Source organism: Pristiophorus japonicus, chromosome 6 (assembly GCF_044704955.1).
Source record: "Pristiophorus japonicus isolate sPriJap1 chromosome 6, sPriJap1.hap1, whole genome shotgun sequence".
Lineage (NCBI taxonomy): Eukaryota > Metazoa > Chordata > Chondrichthyes > Pristiophoridae > Pristiophorus > Pristiophorus japonicus.
In genome coordinates, this window is record NC_091982.1 from 257,287,305 (window position 1) to 257,307,757 (window position 20,453).

Genomic DNA, 20,453 nt, shown 5'->3' on the forward strand with positions numbered 1-20,453 from the left:
AGCCATAAGGCTGATCAAATACTTATGCATACCTGGGAATAGTGTAAGGAGGAGGACGCTAAAAGGCTGCAAGGTGACTTGGACAGGTTAGGTGAGTGGGCAAACGAGTGGCAGATGCAGTATAATGTGGATAAATGTGAGGTTATCCACTTTGGTGGCAAAAACACGAAGGCAGAATATTATCTGAATGGCGGCAGATTCGGAAAAGGGGAGGTGCAACAAGACTTAGGTGTCATGGTACATCAGTCATTGAAAGTTGGCATGCAGGTACAGCAGGTGGTGAAGAAGACAAATGGTATGTTGGCCTTCATAGGTAGGGGATTTGAGTATAGGAGCAGGGAGGTCTTACTGCAGTAGTACAGGGGCTTGGTGAGGCCTCACCTGGAATACTGTGTTCAGTTTTGGTCTCCTAATCTGAGGAAGGACGTTCTTGCTATTGAGGGAGTGCAGCAAAGGTTCACCAGACTGATTCTCGGGATGGCAGGACTGACATATGAGGAGAGACTGGATCAACTGGGCCTGTATTCACTGGAGTTTAGAAGGTTGAGAGGAGACCTCATAGAAACATATAAAATTTTGACGGGACTGAACAGGTTAGATGCGGGAAGAATGTTCCCGATGTTGGGGATGTCCAGAATCAGGGGACACAGTCTAAGGATAAGGGGTAAGCCATTTAGGACTGAGATGAGAAGAAACTTCTTCACTCAGAGTTGTTAACCTGTGGAATTCCCTGCCGCAGAGAGTTGTTGATGCCAGTTCATTGGATATATTCAAAAGGGAGTTAGATGTGGCCCTTACGGCTAAAGGGGTCAAGGGGTATGGAGAGAAAGCAGGAAAGGGAGTACTGAGGGAATGATCAGCCATGATCTTATTGAATGGTGGTGCAGGCTCGAAGGGCCGAATGGCCTACCCCTGCACCTATTTTCTATGTTTCTATGTATGCAGCTTTATTATTTTAGTACTAAAGCAAAATACTCCGGGTGCGAGAAATTTGAAATAAAAACAGAAAATGCTGGAAATACTAAGCAGGTCATTCAGCATCTGTGGAGAGAGAAACAGAGTTAATGGTTCAGGTCGATGACCCTTCGTCAGAACTGGAAAAAGTTAGAGATGTAACAGGGGCAGGGAAAGGGGGGATGGGATGAAAGAACAAAAGGGAAGGTCAGTGATAGGGTGGAAGGCAGGAGATTAAAAGACAAAGGGATGATGGTGCAAGGCAAAAGGAGATGCTAATGGGGCAAGTTAAGAAACAAAAGATGAGACATAGGGTGTGATTGGGAATGGCAAAATCATCAACAGCTGCCATGGGAAAGAGAGAGAAAAAAATAGTGGCAGAAATTGTTGAACTCGATGTTGAGTCCAGAAGGCTGTAAAGTGCCTAATCGAAAGATGAGGTGCTGTTCCTCGAGCTTGCGTTGAGCTTCCTTGGAACAGTGTAGGAGACCGAGGTCAGAGTGGGAGTGGAGCAGAGAATTAAAGTGACAGGCAACCGGGAAAAGCGCTACCAAACTCAACAAGAACATTACCAAAGTGACATCATAGTTCTGTAATCAGCAAATAATGTGATTTCTTATCAAGTGTATTTCTTTATTTAGAATTACATCATTTTTATTATCCCTAATAACATTTCCTCTCACATGGTGAACATTCCTTGCCCCTGGTTCTAGAAACATAGATAGAAACATAGAAAATAGGTGCAGGAGTAGGCCATTCGGCCCTTCTAGCCTGCACCGCCATTCAATGAGTTCATGGCTGAACATGCAACTTCAGTACCCCATTCCTGCTTTCTCACCATACCCCTTGATTCCCCTAGTAGTAAGGACTTCATCTAACTCCTTTTTGAATATACTTAGTGAATTGGCCTCAACAACTTTCTGTGGTAGAGAATTCCACAGGTTCACCACTCTCTGGGTGAAGAAATTCCTCCTCATCTCGGTCCTAAATGGCTTCCCCCTTATCCTTAGACTGTGTCCCCTGGTTCTGGACTTCCCCAACATTGGGAACATTCTTCCTGCATCTAACCTGTCTAACCCCGTCAGAATTTTAAACGTTTCTACGAGGTCCCCTCTCATTCTTCTGAACTCCAGTGAATACAAGCCCAGTTGATCCAGTCTTTCTTGATAGGTCAGGCCCACCATCCCGGGAATCAGTCTGGTGAACCTTCGCTGCACTCCCTCAATAGCAAGAATGTCCTTCCTCAGGTTAGGAGACCAAAACTGAACACAATACTCCAGGTGTGGCCTCACCAAGGCCCTGTACAATTGTAGCAACACCTCCCTGCCCCTGTACTCAAATCCCCTCGCTATGAAGGCCAACATGCCATTTGCTTTCCTAACCGCCTGCTGTACCTGCATGCCAACCTTCAATGACTGATGTACCATGACACCCAGGTCTCTTTGCACCTCCCCTTTTCCTAATCTGTCACCATTCAGATAATAGTCTGTCTCTCTGTTTTTACCACCAAAGTGGATAACCTCACATTTATCCACATTATACTTCATCTGCCATGCATTTGCCCACTCACCTAACCTATCCAAGTCGCTCTGCAGCCTCATAGCATCCTCCTCGCAGCTCACACTGCCACCCAACTTAGTGTCATCCGCAAATTTGGAGATACTACATTTAATCCCCTCGTCTAAATCATTAATGTACAGTGTAAACAGCTGGGGCCCCAGCACAGAACCTTGCGGTACCCCACTAGTCACTGCCTGCCATTATGAAAAGTCCCCATTTACTCCTACTCTTTGCTTCCTGTCTGACAACCAGTTCTCAATCCATGTCAGCACACTACCCCCAATCCCATGTGCTTTAACTTTGCACATTAATCTCTTGTGTGGGACCTTGTCGAAAGCCTTCTGAAAGTCCAAATATACCACATCAACTGGTTCTCCCTTGTCCACTCTACTGGAAACATCCTCAAAAAATTCCAGAAGATTTGTCAAGCATGATTTCCCTTTCACAAATCCATGCTGACTTGGACCTATCATATTACCTCTTTCCAAATGCACTGCTATGACATCCTTAATAATTGATTCCATCATTTTACCCACTACCGATGTCAGGCTGACCGGTCTATAATTCCCTGTTTTCTCTCTCCCTCCTTTTTTAAAAAGTGGGGTTACATTGGCTACCCTCCACTCCATAGGAACTGATCCAGAGTCAATGCAATGTTGGAAAATGACTGTCAATGCATCCACTATTTCCAAGGCCACCTCCTTAAGTACTCTGGGATGCAGTCCATCAGGCCCTGGGGATTTATCGGCCTTCAATCCCATCAATTTCCCCAACACAATTTCCCGACTAATAAGGATTTCCCTCAGTTCCTCCTCCTTACTAGACCCTCCGACCCCTTTTATATCCGGAAGGTTGTTTGTGTCCTCCTCAGTGAATACCGAACCAAAGTACTTGTTCAATTGGTCCGCCATTTCTTTGTTCCCCGTTATGACTTCCCCTGATTCTGACTGCAGGGGACCTACGTTTGTCTTTACTAACCTTTTTCTCTTTACATATCTATAGAAACTTTTGCAATCCGTCTTAATGTTCCCTGCAAGCTTCTTCTCGTACTCCATTTTCCCTGCCCTAATCAAACCCTTTGTCCTCCTCTGCTGAGTTCTAAATTTCTCCCAGTCCCCGGGTTCGCTGCTATTTCTGGCCAATTTGTATGCCACTTCCTTGGCTTTAATACTATCCCTGATTTCCCTTGATAGCCACCTTCCCTTTTTTATTTTTACGCCAGACAGGAATGTACAATTGTTGTAGTTCATCCATGCGGTCTCTAAATGTCTGCCATTGCCCATCCACAGTCAACCCCTTCAGTATCATTTGCCAATCTATCCTAGCTAATTCACACCTCATACCTTCAAAGTTACCCTTCTTTAAGTTCTGGACCATGGTCTCTGAATTAACTGTTTCATTCTCCATCCTAATGCAGAATTCCACCATATTATGGTCACTCTTCCCCAAGAGGCCTCGCACAACGAGATTGCTAATTAATCCTCTCTCATTACACAACACCCAGTCTAAGATGGCCTCCCCCCTAGTTGGTTCCTCGACATATTGGTTTAAAAAACCATCCCTTATGCACTCCAGGAAATCCTCCTCCACCGTATTGCTTTCAGTTTGGTTAACCCAATCTATGTGCATATTAAAGTCACCCATTATAACTGCTGCACCTTTATTGCACGCACCCCTAATTTCATGTTTGATGCCCTCCCCAATATCACTACTACTGTTTGGAGGTCTGTACACAACTCCCACTAACGTATTTTGCCCTTTGGTATTCTGCAGCTCTACCCTTCAGTTCTGCAAATTCACATTGGCCAAATTTTAAACTTAGAGTTTGGCTTCAGCTACAGATATAACTTCAGTGCTCTGAAATAAGATTCTAATCTGACCGTTGGAATTTCTCAATTGTTTTTTCTTTCCAAAGTCAATTTCCATATCTCAGGGGACACAAAGTACTCGGCCTCAATAGTCTGCATGTATTTAAGTTGTGAAATTTGTATACTTGCCCTTAAGTAATTCTTTGTTCTTTAAAATAACAGCTAACCCTGGCTGGCTTCCCATGGTTAAAAGTATTGTATTGTGATTTGTGAAATGTAAATGCCGCACTGGCACAGTTGGGCTGCTCGTTGAGGATGGATATTGGAGAATTTTCCTCTTTATGGGGCAATAATTGACCTCCGTTCAGAACATCCTTTCTTCCTGAAGCCCCAAACTCACCATGTACAGAATTGCATGTGTTTTCTATGACTAATATCCCACTACTTCTGTCTCTTTTATGCCCAGCAGCCTGGATTCTGTGTTTGCAACCTTACCCTGTGATTTATGTATAACCCTGTGATTGATGAATCACCTTTTACACAGGATTACATGGGATATACGGCACAGAAACAGGCCATTCGGCCCAACCAGTCCGTACCGGCGTTTATGCTCCACTCGAGCCTCCTTCTGTCTTTCCTCATGTAAATCTATCAGCATAACCCTCTAGTCCCTTCTCCCTCATATGCTTGTCTAGCCTCCCCTGCATCTGTACTATTCTCTTCAACCACTCCCTGTGGTAGCGACTTCCACATTCTCACCACTCTTTAGGTTTCTTCTGAATTCCCTATTGGATTTCTTGGTGACTATCTTATATTGATGGCCTCTAGTTATGCTCTTCCCTACAAGTGGAAACATCCTTTTTTTATCCACTCTATCAAAACTTTTTATATTTTTAAAGACCTCTATTTAGGTTACTCCTCAGCCTTATTTTTTCAAAAGTAAAGAGACCCAGCCTGTTCATCCTTTCCTGATATGTATACCCTTGCATTTCTGGTATCATTGTAAATCTTCTCTGCACCCTCTCCAGTGCCTTTATATCCTTTTTATAATATGGCGACCACAACTGCACGCAGCACTCAAAGTGTGGCCTACCCAAGGTTTGATACAGGTTTGCATAACTTCCCTAGTTTTCAATGCTATACCTCTAGAAATAAACCCTTGTGCTTGGTTTTTTTTTATGGCCTAGCTAACCCTGTGTCGCAACTTTGTGATTTGTATATTTGTACTCCGAGATCCCTTTGTTCCTCTACCCCACCTAGACTCGCACACTCCAAGTAATATGTGTCCTCCCTATTTTTCCTATCACATTTATCTGTGTTAAACTTCATTTGTCAATTTTAATATGTTTATTGGGCTGTTTGCATTAATTCTTCTTTTGTTTTGATTTTCATGCTGTGTTCCCTTTTGGTACTGGATTTGTGACCACGTCAGGTGATCCAGGTAGGCTATGATAAGTGACTATACAACAACAACAACTTGAATTTATGTAGCGTCTTTAAGGTAATAAAATATCCCAAGTTGCATCACAACAGCATTATCAAATTTGACACTGAGCCACATAAGGAGATATTAGGACAGGTGAAAGAGGAAGGTTTTAAAGAAAGAAAACTTGGATTTATATAGCCCCTTTCACGACAACCAGATGGCTCAAAGCGCTTTACAGCCAATGAAGTACTTTATGAAGTGTAGTCACTGTTGTAATGTAGGAAATGCAGCAGCCAATTTGCGCACAGCAAGATCCCACAAACAGCGATGTGATAACGGCCAGAAAATCGCTGTTTTGTTATGTTGATTGAGGGATAAATATTGGCCAGGACACCGGGGATAACTCCCCTGCCCTTCTTCAAAATAGTACATCCACCTGAGAGAGAGCAGACAGGGCCTCGGTTTAACGTCTCTTCCGAGAGACGGCACCTCTGAGCACTGCACTGGAGTGTCAGCCTAGATTTTTTGTGCTCAAGTTCCTGGAGAGAGACTTGAACCCACAACCTTCTGACTCAGAGGCGAGTGTGCTGCCCACTGAGCCACAGCTGACACTGTAAATAGCTTTATAAATTTATGCTTCAATCCCATTCGGGACATTTTTCAAGCTGTTAGCCCGTGTGCCTGGAAAGAGGTGCAAGTCAATTCACATGTCAATCTTAATACGGGTGACGGGCAGATTAAGTTAAAATTGCCCCTCCAAATTGTAAACAATCATGTATAAGTTGGTTGTGTGACAAATTCCACAACCTTTTTGACCGAGTCATTTCCTTAGCCTTTGAAGCCATTGCTGCTGGGCTTTCTTGCTCTGGCCTTCAGAACCTAGTGGGGTGAAATTCGGGTCATTTGTGCCTCCCGTTAGCAATGCAAACGTCTTCTGTGAAATTGTGAGGGAGTTTAGCGGCTGCAGTAACCGGTAGCGCTCCGCTTTGCCGGTGATCGCTGTGCGCAGCGACCTGTTTTCGCCCCGGAGCGTAAATTCAGTGGCGCCCCCCCCCGAAGTTGCAGCGGGCGATATCAGCGACAGCTTCAAGTAGGCCATTTGCAGGGCGATAATTAAAGGGGAGGGGGGGAAGAAAAAAAAATGTCCGACTTACCGGTCGTGGCATTCTTCGTCGATCGCGGGGTCCGTGCCGCGATCTTGCAGCCGGCACGCGCCGCTTGTGTGCCAGGCTGCTGCCATGGCACCCCGCTCCCTGGTGGTCTAGGGAATGGCCCCGTTTCCCGCCCGCAGAGTCAGCAGCTTGGCCCTTCCCTTTAATGAAGGGGAGGGACCCTGTCTGCGTGGTAGTACTACGCGTCCCACCGCGAATTACGCCGAGGCTTCGCGACCCCCCCCTCTCGCCCCACTGAGCGATATTTCACGTTCCACTTGCTCTCGGGGGCCGGTGAGCTGAATATAGGTCGTGGGGCGGGACTGGCGTGCCTGATGCAGGAACTCCCGCCTCATGGCGGTACCGAGTTTCTTCCCCCTAGATTCTTAAAAGGTGTGTGTGTCTATTTACTATTGTGTTACAAGTTCCCATGTTTTGTGCTTCTCAGACAGCCGTGTCTATAAACACATATTACAAATAAATTCTTCAAGTTTTTGTTTTACATTTTCAGTCAGGATGTCATTAATTAATTAATTAACTAATTGCTTGTTGGTTGCGTTGCAGGCCTGCCTGGTTCAATTATTTCAATTGACAGGGAAGTGGATCTGAGTCGCTATAAAGGAGATCCGGGACCACGAGGACCCCCAGGTCCTCCCGGAACAAGACAAACAATGGGATATTCTGGTCCACGTGGCCCTCCAGGTATTGGCTGTTTTTGAAGTGTGTGCGAGTTCCACGTCCTCGCTGAGCTGGTAATGGGACCAATCTTGCATTAGGTCAGGTGTATCGATGGCATGACACAACAGAAGCAAAAGTAAGCAATACAGTGTAACCATTTGGAAGAGGATATGGTAGCATAGTGGTTATTTCACTGGACTAGTAAACCAGAGGCCTGGACTAATGATACGGAGATATGAGTTCATAATCCCACCATGGCAGCTGGGGAATTTAAATTCAATTCATAAATAAATCTGTAATAAAAAGCTAGTATCATTAATGGTGACCATGAAATTACTGGATTGTTATAAAAACTCATCTGGTTCACTAATATTCACTAAATATATTCAAAAAGGAGTTGGATGAAGTCCTTACTACTAGGGGGATCAAGGGATATAGCGAGAAAGCAGGAATGGGGTACTGAAGTTGCATGTTCAGCCATGAACTCATTGAATGGCGGTGCAGGCTCGAAGGGCCGAATGGCCTACTCCTGCACCTATTTTCTATGTTTCTATGTTTCTATTCTTTAGGGGAAGGAAACTTGCTGTCCTTATTCGGTTTGGCCTACATGTGACTCCAGACCCACAGCAATGTGGTTGACTCTTAACTGCCCTCTGAAATGGCAGCTCACCATCTTCTCTCGGGGAATTAGGAATGGGCAATAAATGCTGACCTTGCCAGCGAGGCCCACATCCCGTGAACAAATTTTTAAAAAGTTTCCTGAAGGGTAGCAGGTAGATAACCTACGACTAACTAAAAGGTTCTGTGGAAAGCAGAATCAGTTAAAGCAGAGCAGGTCAGAAGGTGCAGCTAAGCAGAATAGATATAAGCAACATATGGGTTAAGATAGAAATCTCACTATATTATTACCTTCATTTTGGAAAATCCAATTTTTAAGTTTATGTTGCACTAGCTAAAGAAATATTTCAGAAAATGTGCAGTGTTTATGGCACCCTGTACTTGATAACTTTAATCACTACATTACTGGGAATGTAGCTTTAGAAGCTGAGTATTGCAGCGTGAAGGCCCCGACCTGCGTGAGACCACCAGCGGCAGGTCAGGGCCATAAAAGGAGTGGAGGGCCGGTGGCCCGGGAGCAGCATGAAAGCATGCCACTTCAGAGAGCAGCGCGAGCTGGTGCAGGAGGGTGATGGCATCAAGGTCCAGGTCGGCGATTGGAGCGTGGGTAGATACAGCAGGAGCGGCGAGAGACTGTGGAGAGGCGTGAGTTCTGGGCCAGGGGCCGCATGGGCCAGCCCACTAGGTCCGTGCAGCAGAGCTGGTCTCCAGTCGTCTTGGGTAAACCCTTGCCACTGGACCAAGACCTAGCTCCGTCGAGCCCGTGTGGTGGCTGGTGTGCAACGGCCACCCCACGTTAAAAAAATCCACCCACCGGCATCTTCCACCCCTCAGGATGTAGTTCAGGATCTGGAATATTAGGTCCTTCATTGAAACACTTGTGAACTCATCCTTTTTTGGCGTGGAAGCAAGTCTTCCTCGATACGAGGGACTGCCTACGATGATGATGATGATTGCACAAACATTTTCTTGTCTGGTTTCATATAAAGCTGCATAGTCAGCATCTGGGTGATACATGTGAATAGAAAGAAAAAAAGACTTGCATTTATATAGCGCCTTTCATGACCTCAGGGTGTCCTAAAGCATTTACAGCCAATTGAGTACTTTCGAAGTGTAGCTGCGATTGTAATGTAGGAAACGCGGCAGGCAATTTTGTGCACAGCAAGATCCCTCAAACAATGACCAGATGCTCTGTGTTAGTGATGTTGGTTAAGGTTTAAATATTCGCCAGAACTTCAAGGAGAACTCCCCTGCTCTTCTTCAAAAAGTACCATGGAATCTTTTACATCCACCTGAGCGAGCAGATAGGGTCTCAGTTTAATGTTTCACCCAAAAGACAGCACCTTTGACAGTGCAGCGCTCCCTCAGCACTGCACTGGAGTGCCAGGCTCAAAGTCTCTGAAGTGGGACTACACAACATGGGGTGTATTAAGCAATACATTGTAACCTGGAGCGGGCCTTGAACCCACAAGCTTCTGACCCCGAGGCGAGTCTGACACCTAAGCTAAATGACTTGCTCCCTCTTTCCTTGTCGTTGAAGCAGCGATTGAGAGAAATGTCAAACTTCTGCTCTTGAGGTTGGGGTTAAGGCAAATTGCTGGCAGTGCAGAAGGAGCCTTACTCTGCAGCTAATCGATGCCATACCTATCCCGGGAGCACTTAATACTGACACTGGGAGCAAAAAGGGAAAATGTTTCCATTCCTAACTATCGTCACCTCGCAAACAAAATCACTTAAAAATAAGATATAATTAATCTTTCAAAGTGACAGGCGCAAGAAATAATCTAAAAAGCAAAATATTGCGGATGCTGGAATCGGGAATAAAAACAAAAAATGCTGGAAATCTCAGCAGGTCAGGCAACATCTGGGGAGAGGAAGCAGAGTTAACATTTCGGTCGATGACCCTTCATCTTGCTATTGAGGGAGTGCAGCGAAGGTTCACCAGACTGATTCCCGGGATGGCGGGACTGACCTATCAAGAAAGACTGGATCAACTGGGCTTGTATTCACTGGAGTTCAGAAGAATGAGAGGGGACCTCATAGAAACATATAAAATTCTGACGGGGTTAGACAGGTTAGATGCAGGAAGAATGTTCCCAATGTTGGGGAAGTCCAGAACCAGGGGTCACAGTCTAAGGATAAGGGGTAAGCCATTTAGGACCGAGATGCGGAGGAACTTCTTCACCCAGAGAGTGGTGAACCTGTGGAATTCTCTACCACAGAAAGTTGTTGAGGCCAATTCACTAAATATATTCAAAAAGGAGTTAGATGAGGTCCTTACTGCTAGGGGGATCAAGGGGTATGGCGAGAAAGCAGGAATGGGGTACTGAAGTTGAATGTTCAGCCATGAACTCATTGAATGGCGGTGCAGGCTAGAAGGGCCGAATGGCCTACTCCTGCACCTATTTTCTATGTTTCTATGTTTCTATCAGAACCAGCAATCTGACGAAGGGTCATCAACCCCAAACGTTAACTCTGCTTCCTCTCCACAGATGCTGCAAGAAATAATTATTTTTTTTGACAGTCTTTTTTATTGGCTCCCTGTTACATGGGAAATTAAAGCAGCTTTTGTATTGGTTTGAATGGGATGTCTGTACTGCTAGTTGCTGAAGCCCTGCTGGATTTGTAAGGGGCTGTGTGCAGGAAGACCCTGTAAAACAAAAATGGCGGCAACACCCCACTGATGCCAATATAAAAGCAACTTAACTCAGGTACGCTGGGGTATTGAATACTGATCTGTTATCTGTAATGTATTTGCTTCATGGGTTCTTTGCTTAAGAATTCATAGCAACACATTGCTATTAAGAACTAGTTGGTTTATTGACAAAGGTTTATCAAACTACACATTACCAGTTCATCCACTAGGCTCACAACTGCATACCTCATCGTGAATGACTTAGACCCAACTCACTGGGATTTTATTGAGTCTTGTGACTATCATGTGAATGGCTAAGCCACGCACAATTCAACAGCTCTAAAACTATTTTAGTAAAACTTAAGATCAAGCAAGGGCACTAGAACCCACACATTTCAAATTAAACTTTTAAGAAACTAAAATCTGTGATGTATGTAGCACTCAAATCACTGACTCCACAGAGTCTAGTGTTGTAGTAACTGCTGTGACCTTCGTCCTTTATTATGTAACTCCCTAGTGCCTCTCGGATGTGGTGGGTAGCCTTTTATACTCTGCCTTGCAGGTACTTTCAGGTCTCCCACCACAGCGCCCTCTGTGGCGCACCATTGTAACCATACATTTAATGTACCTGGACAATACATAACAAAATCAAATTAAAATTTGGTTGCCGGGTGTGATGATGCACTCCAGTCCCTCCGGCGCCCACCACTCACGGAAGGCCGCGAGCGTACCGGTGGACAACAGCTCTACAACTCTTTTGGGGGGGGGAACAAAATAAACGTTAGATCAAGTGCCCCCCGATCTGGGGGACAACAGCTCTACAATCATGTGAGCTTACTCACAGGTGCATTCATTACATTATCAAACAAATGGAAGGACTTTCCATTCATTGACTCATTTACCTTTTGCTTAATTTGAGCTATGTATTTGCAGTTTTTACCTATTTATAAAGGGCTGAATCCCCACAGCTATTGCTCTGAATTCCTGCCATAACTCCGAAAATCAGGTGGAGCAATTTGCAAAAAGGCCATGCCAGATACCAACCTTAGGTCAGAGTTCCCACTTGGACTTGTTGGCCCCTATAATGCCAATTCAATGGAGGGGTGATGAGGGCTGATTTTGGGGGTCAGGACTCTCTGTGCTGGGAGCTCCCATTTCCCTGGCCCCTGTGTTACACTGGAGGCTATTATGATGAAAGAGGTGAGGTTTACTGAAATTACCATCGCCGAATCCCCCACCATCAACATCCTGGGGATCACCATTGACCAGAAACTTAACTGGACCAGCCACATAAATACTGTTTTAACAAGAACAGGTCAGAGGCTGGGTATTCTGTCGCGAGTATCTCACCTCCTGTCTCCCCAAAGCCTTTCCACCATCTACAAAGCAGATGTGCAAAGTCAGGAGTGTGATGGAATTTTCTCCACTTGCCTGGATGAGTGCAGCTCCAACATCACTCAAGAATCTTGACATCATCCAGGACAAAGCAGCCTGCTTGATTGGCACTCCATCCACCACCTTCAACATTAACTCCCTCCACCACCGGCACACCGTGGCTGCAGTGTGTACCATCTATAAGATGCACTGCAGCCACTCGCCACGCCTTCTTCGGCAGCATCTCCCAATCCCGAGTCCTCTACCACCGAGAAAGACAAGGGCAGCAGGTGCATGGGAACACCACCAGCTGCAAGTTGCCCTCCCAAGTTACACACCATCCTGATTTGGAAATATATCGCCATACCGTTATGGCCACAGGGTCAAAATCCTGGAACTCCCGCCCTAACAGCACGGTGGGAACACCTTCACCTCATGGACTGCAGTGCTTCAAGAAGGTGGCTCATCATCACCTTCGAGGGCAATTAGGGATGGGCAATAAAATGCTGGCCTTGCCAATATCCCATGAATTAATTTTTAAAAAGCTGCTTATGGCTTTCCAAATACCATCTCTTCTCTTTCTGTTTTGCATTCATATTAAGTTAAGGAGTCCTACTGGGATACATTTGCCTTTTTGTACACAAACATATGCAACGTACACACACACACACACACACACGATGCACTGTGACTGAACACTCATTCTGCATAAATTTTCCACCCAGTAAGGTATTATTCCCGCAGAATTTCAATTAAATTCTTATTTTTTCCCCTAAAATAAACTGACATTTCTCAGTGTTTCCCTTTAAAAATTAAAAGATGCTAAGCAGATTTCAATTACAAATGGAGATTAATGATATTCCAACTAACCTTGGACAACTATGTAAACGTTCACTTTTCTGTATGTCTGCAGGACTCAAAGGTCTAAATGGGGCACCGGGACAGCCAGGTGCAGATGGTCCACCTGGTCTCCCTGGGCCTCCAGGAAATCTCGGCAAACTTGGAGCACAAGGAATTACTGGGGATCAAGGTGAGAAAAAAATCTTACCGTTCAACTGTTTAATTTTTTCAACAGAAAATCCAGAGTCATTCTATTTTTTTTTAAATCCTGATTTATATCGAGTTTAAATGTTTTTGTTGCACTAAGATCTGACTTGCATTTTCTTGCTATAAGTTTTTCCCCAGAAATTCTGGTGAAATTTCGCTTGATGTCTTCTCGTGGAACAGGGTTTGGCTCCAAAATTCTTTGGCTCTGGGAGAGCAGGAAGGAAGACTTCTATTTTTGTCTGGGGGGGTTGGGAGGTAGAGATGGTGAGGGGGCGTGTGAAGAATTTGAAGAAGAACCAGTGATGCCAGGATTCTGCCCCTTTAAATTCCACTGGGGAAGGCAGATCTTGTGTCTGTTCACCCTAAATCAAAGGGGCGTGTCTTGGGTTGCCAACACTGGTTGGACATATTCCTGGAGATTCCATCACATGATCTCCTGCCCCCATCCAGCATCAGCGGCAGTCGGGAGCAGCGTCGAGGAGGTCCGTTGGTGAGGCCTATAAAAGGCACAGCAGGGAGTCCGGGGCCCAGCGTCGAGGAGTTCGTTGGTGAGGCCTATAAAAGGCACAGCAGGGAGTCCGGGGCCCAGCGGCAGTCGGGAGCAGTGTCGAGGAGGTCCGTTGGTGAGGCCTATTAAAGGCACAGCAGGGAGTCTGGGGCCCAGCGTCGAGGAGTTCGTTGGTGAGGCCTATAAAAGGTGAGCCGGTGCAGCTACAGGGAGAAGGCAAAAAAGAAGTAGAAAGAAACAGAAAGGTGACGTCACAGCCAAGGGGGTAAGTGATTGGCTGGTGATTGGTGAGTAGTTTTTCTTTTTTCTCTTCTATAACAGCGAGTAAACTTTAGCATTGTTGTTGCTTATCTAAGGGTTAAGTCATGGCAGGACAGCTCAGTCACGTGTTATGCTCCTCCTCTACCATGTGGGAACTCAGGGACGACACCGGTGTTCCTGACGACTACGTGTGCGGGAAGTGTATCCGCCTCCAGCTCCTGACTGACCGCGTTGCGGAGTTGGAGCTGAGGGTGGATTCACTCTGGAGCATCCACGATGCTGAGAATGACATGAGTAGCACGTGTAGCGAGTTGGTCGTACCGCAGGGAAAGGGTCCACAGCCAGATAGGGAATGGAAGACCAGCAGGAAGAGCAGTGCAAGGAAGGTAGTGCAGGGGTCCCCTGTGGTCATCCTCCTGCAAAACAGATACATTGCTTTGGATACTGTTGGGGGGGATGACTCATCAGGGGAGAGCAGCAGCAGCCAAGTTCATGGCACCGTGGCTGGCTCTGTTGCACAGGAGGGCAGGAAAAAGAGTGGGAGAGCGATAGTGATAGGGGATTCAATTGTAAGGGGAATAGATAGGCATTTCTGCGGCCACAACCGAGACTCCAGGATGGTATGTTGCCTCCCTGGTGCAAGGGTCAAGGATGTCTCGGAGTGGGTGCAGGACATTCTAAAAAGGGAGGGAGAACAGCCAGTTGTTGTGGTGCACATTGGTACCAACGACATAGGTTAAAATAAAAAAGGGATGAGGTCCTACGAAACGAATTTAAGGAGCTAGGAGCTAAATTAAAAAGTAGGACCTCAAAAGTAGTAATCTCTGGATTGCTACCAGTGCCACGTGCTAGTCAGAGTAGGAATCGCAGGATAGTGCAGATGAATACGTGGCTTGAGCAGTGGTGCAGCAGGGAGGGATTCAAATTCCTGGGGCATTGGAACCGGTTCTGGGGGAGGTGGGACCAGTACAAACCGGACGGTCTGCACCTGGGCAGGACCGGAACCAATGTCCGAGGAGGAGTGTTTGCTAGTGCTGTTGGGGAGGAGTTAAACTAATATGGCAGGGGGATGGGAACCAATGCAGGGAGACAGAGGGAAACAAAAAGGAGACAAAAGCAAAAGACAGAAAGGAGATGAGGAAAAGTGGAGGGCAGAGAAACCCAAGGCAAAGAACAAAAAGGGCCACTGTACAGAAAATTCTAAAAGGACAAAGGGTGTTAAAAAAACAAGCCTGAAGGCTTTGTGTCTTAATGCAAGGAGTATCCGTAATAAGGTGGATGAATTAACTGTGCAAATAGATGTTAACAAATATGATGTGATTGGGATTACAGAGACGTGGCTCCAGGATGATCAGGGCTGGGAACTCAACATCCAGGGGTATTCAACATTCAGGAAGGATAGAATAAAAGGAAAAGGACGTGGGGTAGCATTGCTGGTTAAGGAGGAGATTAATGCAATAGTTAGGAAGGACATTAGCTTGGATGATATGGAATCTCTATGGGTAGAACTGCAGAACACCAAAGGGCAAAAAACGTTAGTGGGAGTTGTGTACAGACCTCCAAACAGTAGTACTGATGTTGGGGAGGGCATCAAACAGGAAATTAGGGGTGCATGCAATAAAGGTGCAGCAGTTATAATGGGTGACTTTAATATGCACATAGATTGGGCTAACCAAACTGGAAGCAATACGGTGGAGGAGGATTTCCTGGAATGCATAAGGGATGGTTTTCTAGACCAATATGTGGAGGAACCAACTAGGGGGAGGCCATCTTAGACTGGGTGTTGTGTAATGAGAGGATTAATTAGCAATCTCGTTGTGCGAGGCCCTTGGGGAAGAGTGACCATAATATGGTGGAATTCTGCATTAGGATGGAGAATGAAACAGTTAATTCAGAGAACATGGTCCAGAACTTAAAGAAGGGTAACTTTGAAGGTATGAGGCGTGAATTGGCTAGGATAGATTGGCGAATGATACTTAAGGGGTTGACTGTGGATGGGCAATGGCAGACATTTAGAGACCGCATGGATGAACTACAACAATTGTACATTCCTGTCTGGTGTAAAAATAAAAAAGGGAAGGTGGCTCAACCGTGGCTATCAAGGGAAATCAGGAATAGTATTAAAGCCAAGGAAGTGGCATACAAATTGGCCAGAAATAGCAGCGAACCCGGGGACTGGGAGAAATTTAGAACTCAGCAGAGGAGGACAAAGGATTTGATTAGGGCAGGGAAAATGGAGTACGAGAAGAAGCTTGCAGGGAATATTAAGACGGATTGCAAAAGTTTCTATAGATATGTAAAGAGAAAAAGGTTAGTAAAGACAAACGTAGGTCCCCTGCAGTCAGAATCAGGGGAAGTCATAACGGGGAACAAAGAAATGGCGGACCAATTGAACAAGTACTTTGGTTCGGTATTCACTAAGGAGGACACAAACGACCTTCCGGATATAAAAGGGGTCGGAGGGTCCAGTAAGGAGGAGGAACTGAGGGAAATCCTTATTAGTCGGGAAATTGTGTTGGGGAAATTGATGGGATTGAAGGCCGATAAATCCCCAGGGCCTGATGGACTGCATCCCAGAGTACTTAAGGAGGTGGCCTTGGAAATAGTGGATGCATTGACAGTCATTTTCCAACATTCCATTGACTCTGGATCAGTTCCTATGGAGTGGAGGGTAGCCAATGTAACCCCACTTTTTAAAAAAGGAGGGAGAGAGAAAACAGGGAATTATAGACCGGTCAGCCTGACATCGGTAGTGGGTAAAATGATGGAATCAATTATTAAGGATGTCATAGCAGTGCATTTGGAAAGAGGTGACATGATAGGTCCAAGTCAGCATGGATTTGTGAAAGGGAAATCATGCTTGACAAATCTTCTGGAATTTTTTGAGGATGTTTCCAGTAGATTTGACAAGGGAGAACCAGTTGGTGTGGTATATTTGGACTTTCAGAAGGCTTTCGACAAGGTCCCACACAAGAGATTAATGTGCAAAGTTAAAGCACATGGGATTGGGGGTAGTGTGCTGACATGGATTGAGAACTGGTTGTCAGACAGGAAGCAAATGAGGACTTTTTAGAATGGCAGGCAGTGACTAGTGGGGTACCGCAAGGTTCTGTGCTGGGGCCCCAGCTGTTTACACTGTACATTAATGATTTAGACGAGGGGATTAAATGTAGTATCTCCAAATTTGCGGATGACACTAAGTTGGGTGGCAGTGTGAGCTGCGAGGAGGATGCTATGAGGCTGCAGAGCGACTTGGATAGGTTAGGTGAGTGGGCAAATGCATGGCAGATGAAGTATAATGTGGATAAATGTGAGGTTATCCACTTTGGTGGTAAAAATAGAGAGTCAGACTATTATCTGAATGGTGACAGATTAGGAAAAGGGGAGGTGCAACGAGACCTGGGTGTCATGGTACATCAGTCATTGAAGGTTGGCATGCAGGTACAGCAGGCGGTTAAGAAAGCAAATGGCATGTTGGCCTTCATAGCGAGGGGATTTGAGTACAGGGGCAGCGAGGTGTTGCTACAGTTGTACAAGGCCTTGATGAGGCCACACCTGGAGTATTGTGTACAGTTTTGGTCTCCTAACCTGAGGAAGGACATTCTTGCTATTGAGGGTTCACCAGACTGATTCCCGGGATGGCGGGACTGACCTATCAAGAAAGACTGGATCAACTGGGCTTGTATTCACTGGAGTTCAGAAGAATGAGGGGACCTCATAGAAACGTTTAAAATTCTGACGGGGTTAGACAGGTTAGATGCAGGAAGAATGTTCCCAATGTTGGGGAAGTCCAGAACCAGGGGACACAGTCTAAGGATAAGGGGTAAGCCATTTAGGACCGAGATGAGGAGAAACTTCTTCACCCAGAGAGTGGTGAACCTGTGGAATTCTCTACCACAGGAAGTTGTTGAGGCCAATTCACTAAATATATTCAAAAAGGAGTTAGATGAAGTCCTTACTACTCGGGGGATCAAGGGGTATGGCGAGAAAGCAGGAATGGGGTACTGAAGTTGCATGTTCAGCCATGAACTCATTGAATGGCGGTGCAGGCTAGAAGGGCCGAATGGCCTACTCCTGCATCTATTTTCTATGTTTCTATGTTTCTATCCCCCCCCCCCACCATCCCCCGTCCAGTCGAACACCCTTTTGCTTCCCCCAACTCCAATACATTTAGAATTAATAAATGAAAGTGTTCAAAGAAAATGATAAAAACTCACACTTTTTTAAGCCCCTATGATTATTTTCCCAGGTTGCTCATGGTAGTGTCTAAAATATTCATCTTTAATACCCGGAGACTCCGGGACACTCCTGGAGGATTGGCAACCCTAGGCGTGTCATGGGAATTCCTGGACTTCCCTGGGAAATTCCGTATATTCCATCCTTGAAGGGCTGAACCAAACCCGCCGAGAGCTGGAATGAGAACTGTTGTCATGGGGACCATCTGCGTCCTCAGCGATTCTTGAAACATGTGTGTGCTTTCTTTGAACACTTTGACTTATTGGTTATAAATACATTGAAGATGGGACAAAAAGGCTGATTACCTGCCAAATGTCTGAACGTTTCTCTGATGGGAGCAAAAAAAAATAAATTGGCTGGCAGCTTATCCAGGCAGGGTCTTGGTGTCACCCTGAGATCAGTTGCTCGATCAAGGCAGATGTCTTTGATAGACCTGCCCCGGCAATGCAAATAACCCTGTTCCTGGAATGGGATTGACACTGCGGGTAGATAAGGGTTCTGCTCCACCAAACTTCCACTGACCCTCATGAATTTCAGGGGCCTGATGTATGTAAATAGATCCATTTAAACTTCAGGTGGTCCGCATTGGATTGTGATATTATCAATGAACCAGTGGTCTTTTTTCCTAATTATAACATTGGAGACAGAGGTTGCCCGCAACTATCATTTCACTTCACCAACATAATGGGCCTGAATTTGTGGTCGGAGGCTCATGCCTAAACCCGGAATTGCGGCCCTTATGGAACGGTGCGTTGTACGCACCCATAGGGGGCTGCAAATTACGGCTCAGTCAGGAGGCACAAGTAGCCACCACAGTTGGCAGCAGAATATACTTGCAGCATTATCATGATGTTGCAAGGCCAGCTCATCAATATGATTTAAACATGCAAGATAACCCCCTGTGCACTGAGAGAGTTGAAAAAAGCCCTTAACACCTACGACTAAAAATTAATAATCCTAAACTAAATTTGGGGGGGGGTGGGGGGAGAGGAGGAGCCAATATTGAAAGAAATTTAAAAATATGGAAAGAAGTATAAAAGAAAACCTGCACTGGGATAACAAGACACTGTAAACATTGCAACAAAAATATACAAAAGCAATTTAATCTGTGGAACATTCTCTGAGCCTATCCCAAAAGGGTACAGATGGAGAAAATTGCAAACAATGGTACAAATACTACAAAATTGTACGAGGTGTTATTTAAACACTTTTGCATCAAACCTGGGGCTTTAATGAGGCTGAAGCATGAAATGGATCTAACATTTCCACTCACTAAATATGGAAGAATGTTTTTTATTCATTCATCGGATGTGGGCATCACTGGCAAGGCCGGCATTTATTGTCCATCCCTAATTGCCCTCGAGAAGATGGTGGTGAGCCGCCTTTTTGAACTGCTGCAGTGTGTATGGCTGAGGTACTACCACAGTGCTGTTAGTGAGGGAGTTCCAGGAATTTGACCCAGCGACGATGAAGGAACGGCCGATATACTTCCATGTCAGGATGGTGTGTAACTTGGAGGGGAACGTGGAGATGGTGGTGTTCCCATGCGCCTGTTGCCCTTGTCCTTCCAGGTGGTAAAGGCGCGGGTTTGGGAGATGCTGCCGAAGAAGCCTTGGCGAGTTGCTGCAGTGCATTTTGTAGATGGTACACACTGCAGCCACGGTGCGCTGGAGGGAGTGAATGTTAAAGGTGGTGGATGGGGTACCAACCAAGTGGGTTGCTTTGTTCTGGATGGTGTGGAACTTCTTGAATGTTGTTGGAGCTGCACTCATCCAGGCAAGTGGAGAGTATTCCATCACACTCCTGACTTGTGCCTTGTAGATGGTGGAAAGGCATTGGTGAGTCAGGAGGTGAGACACTCATCGCAGGATACACCGCTTCTGACCTGCTCTTGCAGCCACAGTAGTTATACGGCTGGTCCAGTTAAGTTTCTGTTTAATAGTGACCCCCAGGATGTTGATATTGGGGGATTCAGCGATGGTAATGTCGTTGAATGTCAAGGGGCATTGGTTAGACTCTCGCTTATTGGAGATAGTCATTGTCTGGCACTTGGTGCAAAGTTATTTGTCACTTATCAGCCCAAGCCTGAATGTCTCTCAGGTCTTGCTGCATGCAGTCATGGATGCACCATTATCTGAGGAGTTGAGAATGGCACTGAACAATATACTGTCATCAGCTAACATCCCCACTTTTAACC

The 20,453-nt window shown here is 45.7% G+C and overlaps 1 protein-coding gene across 1 annotated transcript in view; it reads left to right on the top strand.

The window, feature by feature from the left end:
* Nucleotides 1-5,373: 5,373 nt before the first annotated feature.
* LOC139266305 (collagen alpha-2(IV) chain-like) overlaps nucleotides 5,374-20,453 on the top strand; it is a 41,835-nt gene continuing 26,755 nt past the window's right edge. The window contains exons 1-3 of the mRNA XM_070884126.1: nucleotides 5,374-5,431; nucleotides 7,464-7,601; nucleotides 13,118-13,234. Of these exons, the coding sequence (XP_070740227.1) occupies nucleotides 5,374-5,431; nucleotides 7,464-7,601; nucleotides 13,118-13,234 (313 nt within the window). The remainder of the gene's footprint in view (nucleotides 5,432-7,463; nucleotides 7,602-13,117; nucleotides 13,235-20,453) is intronic.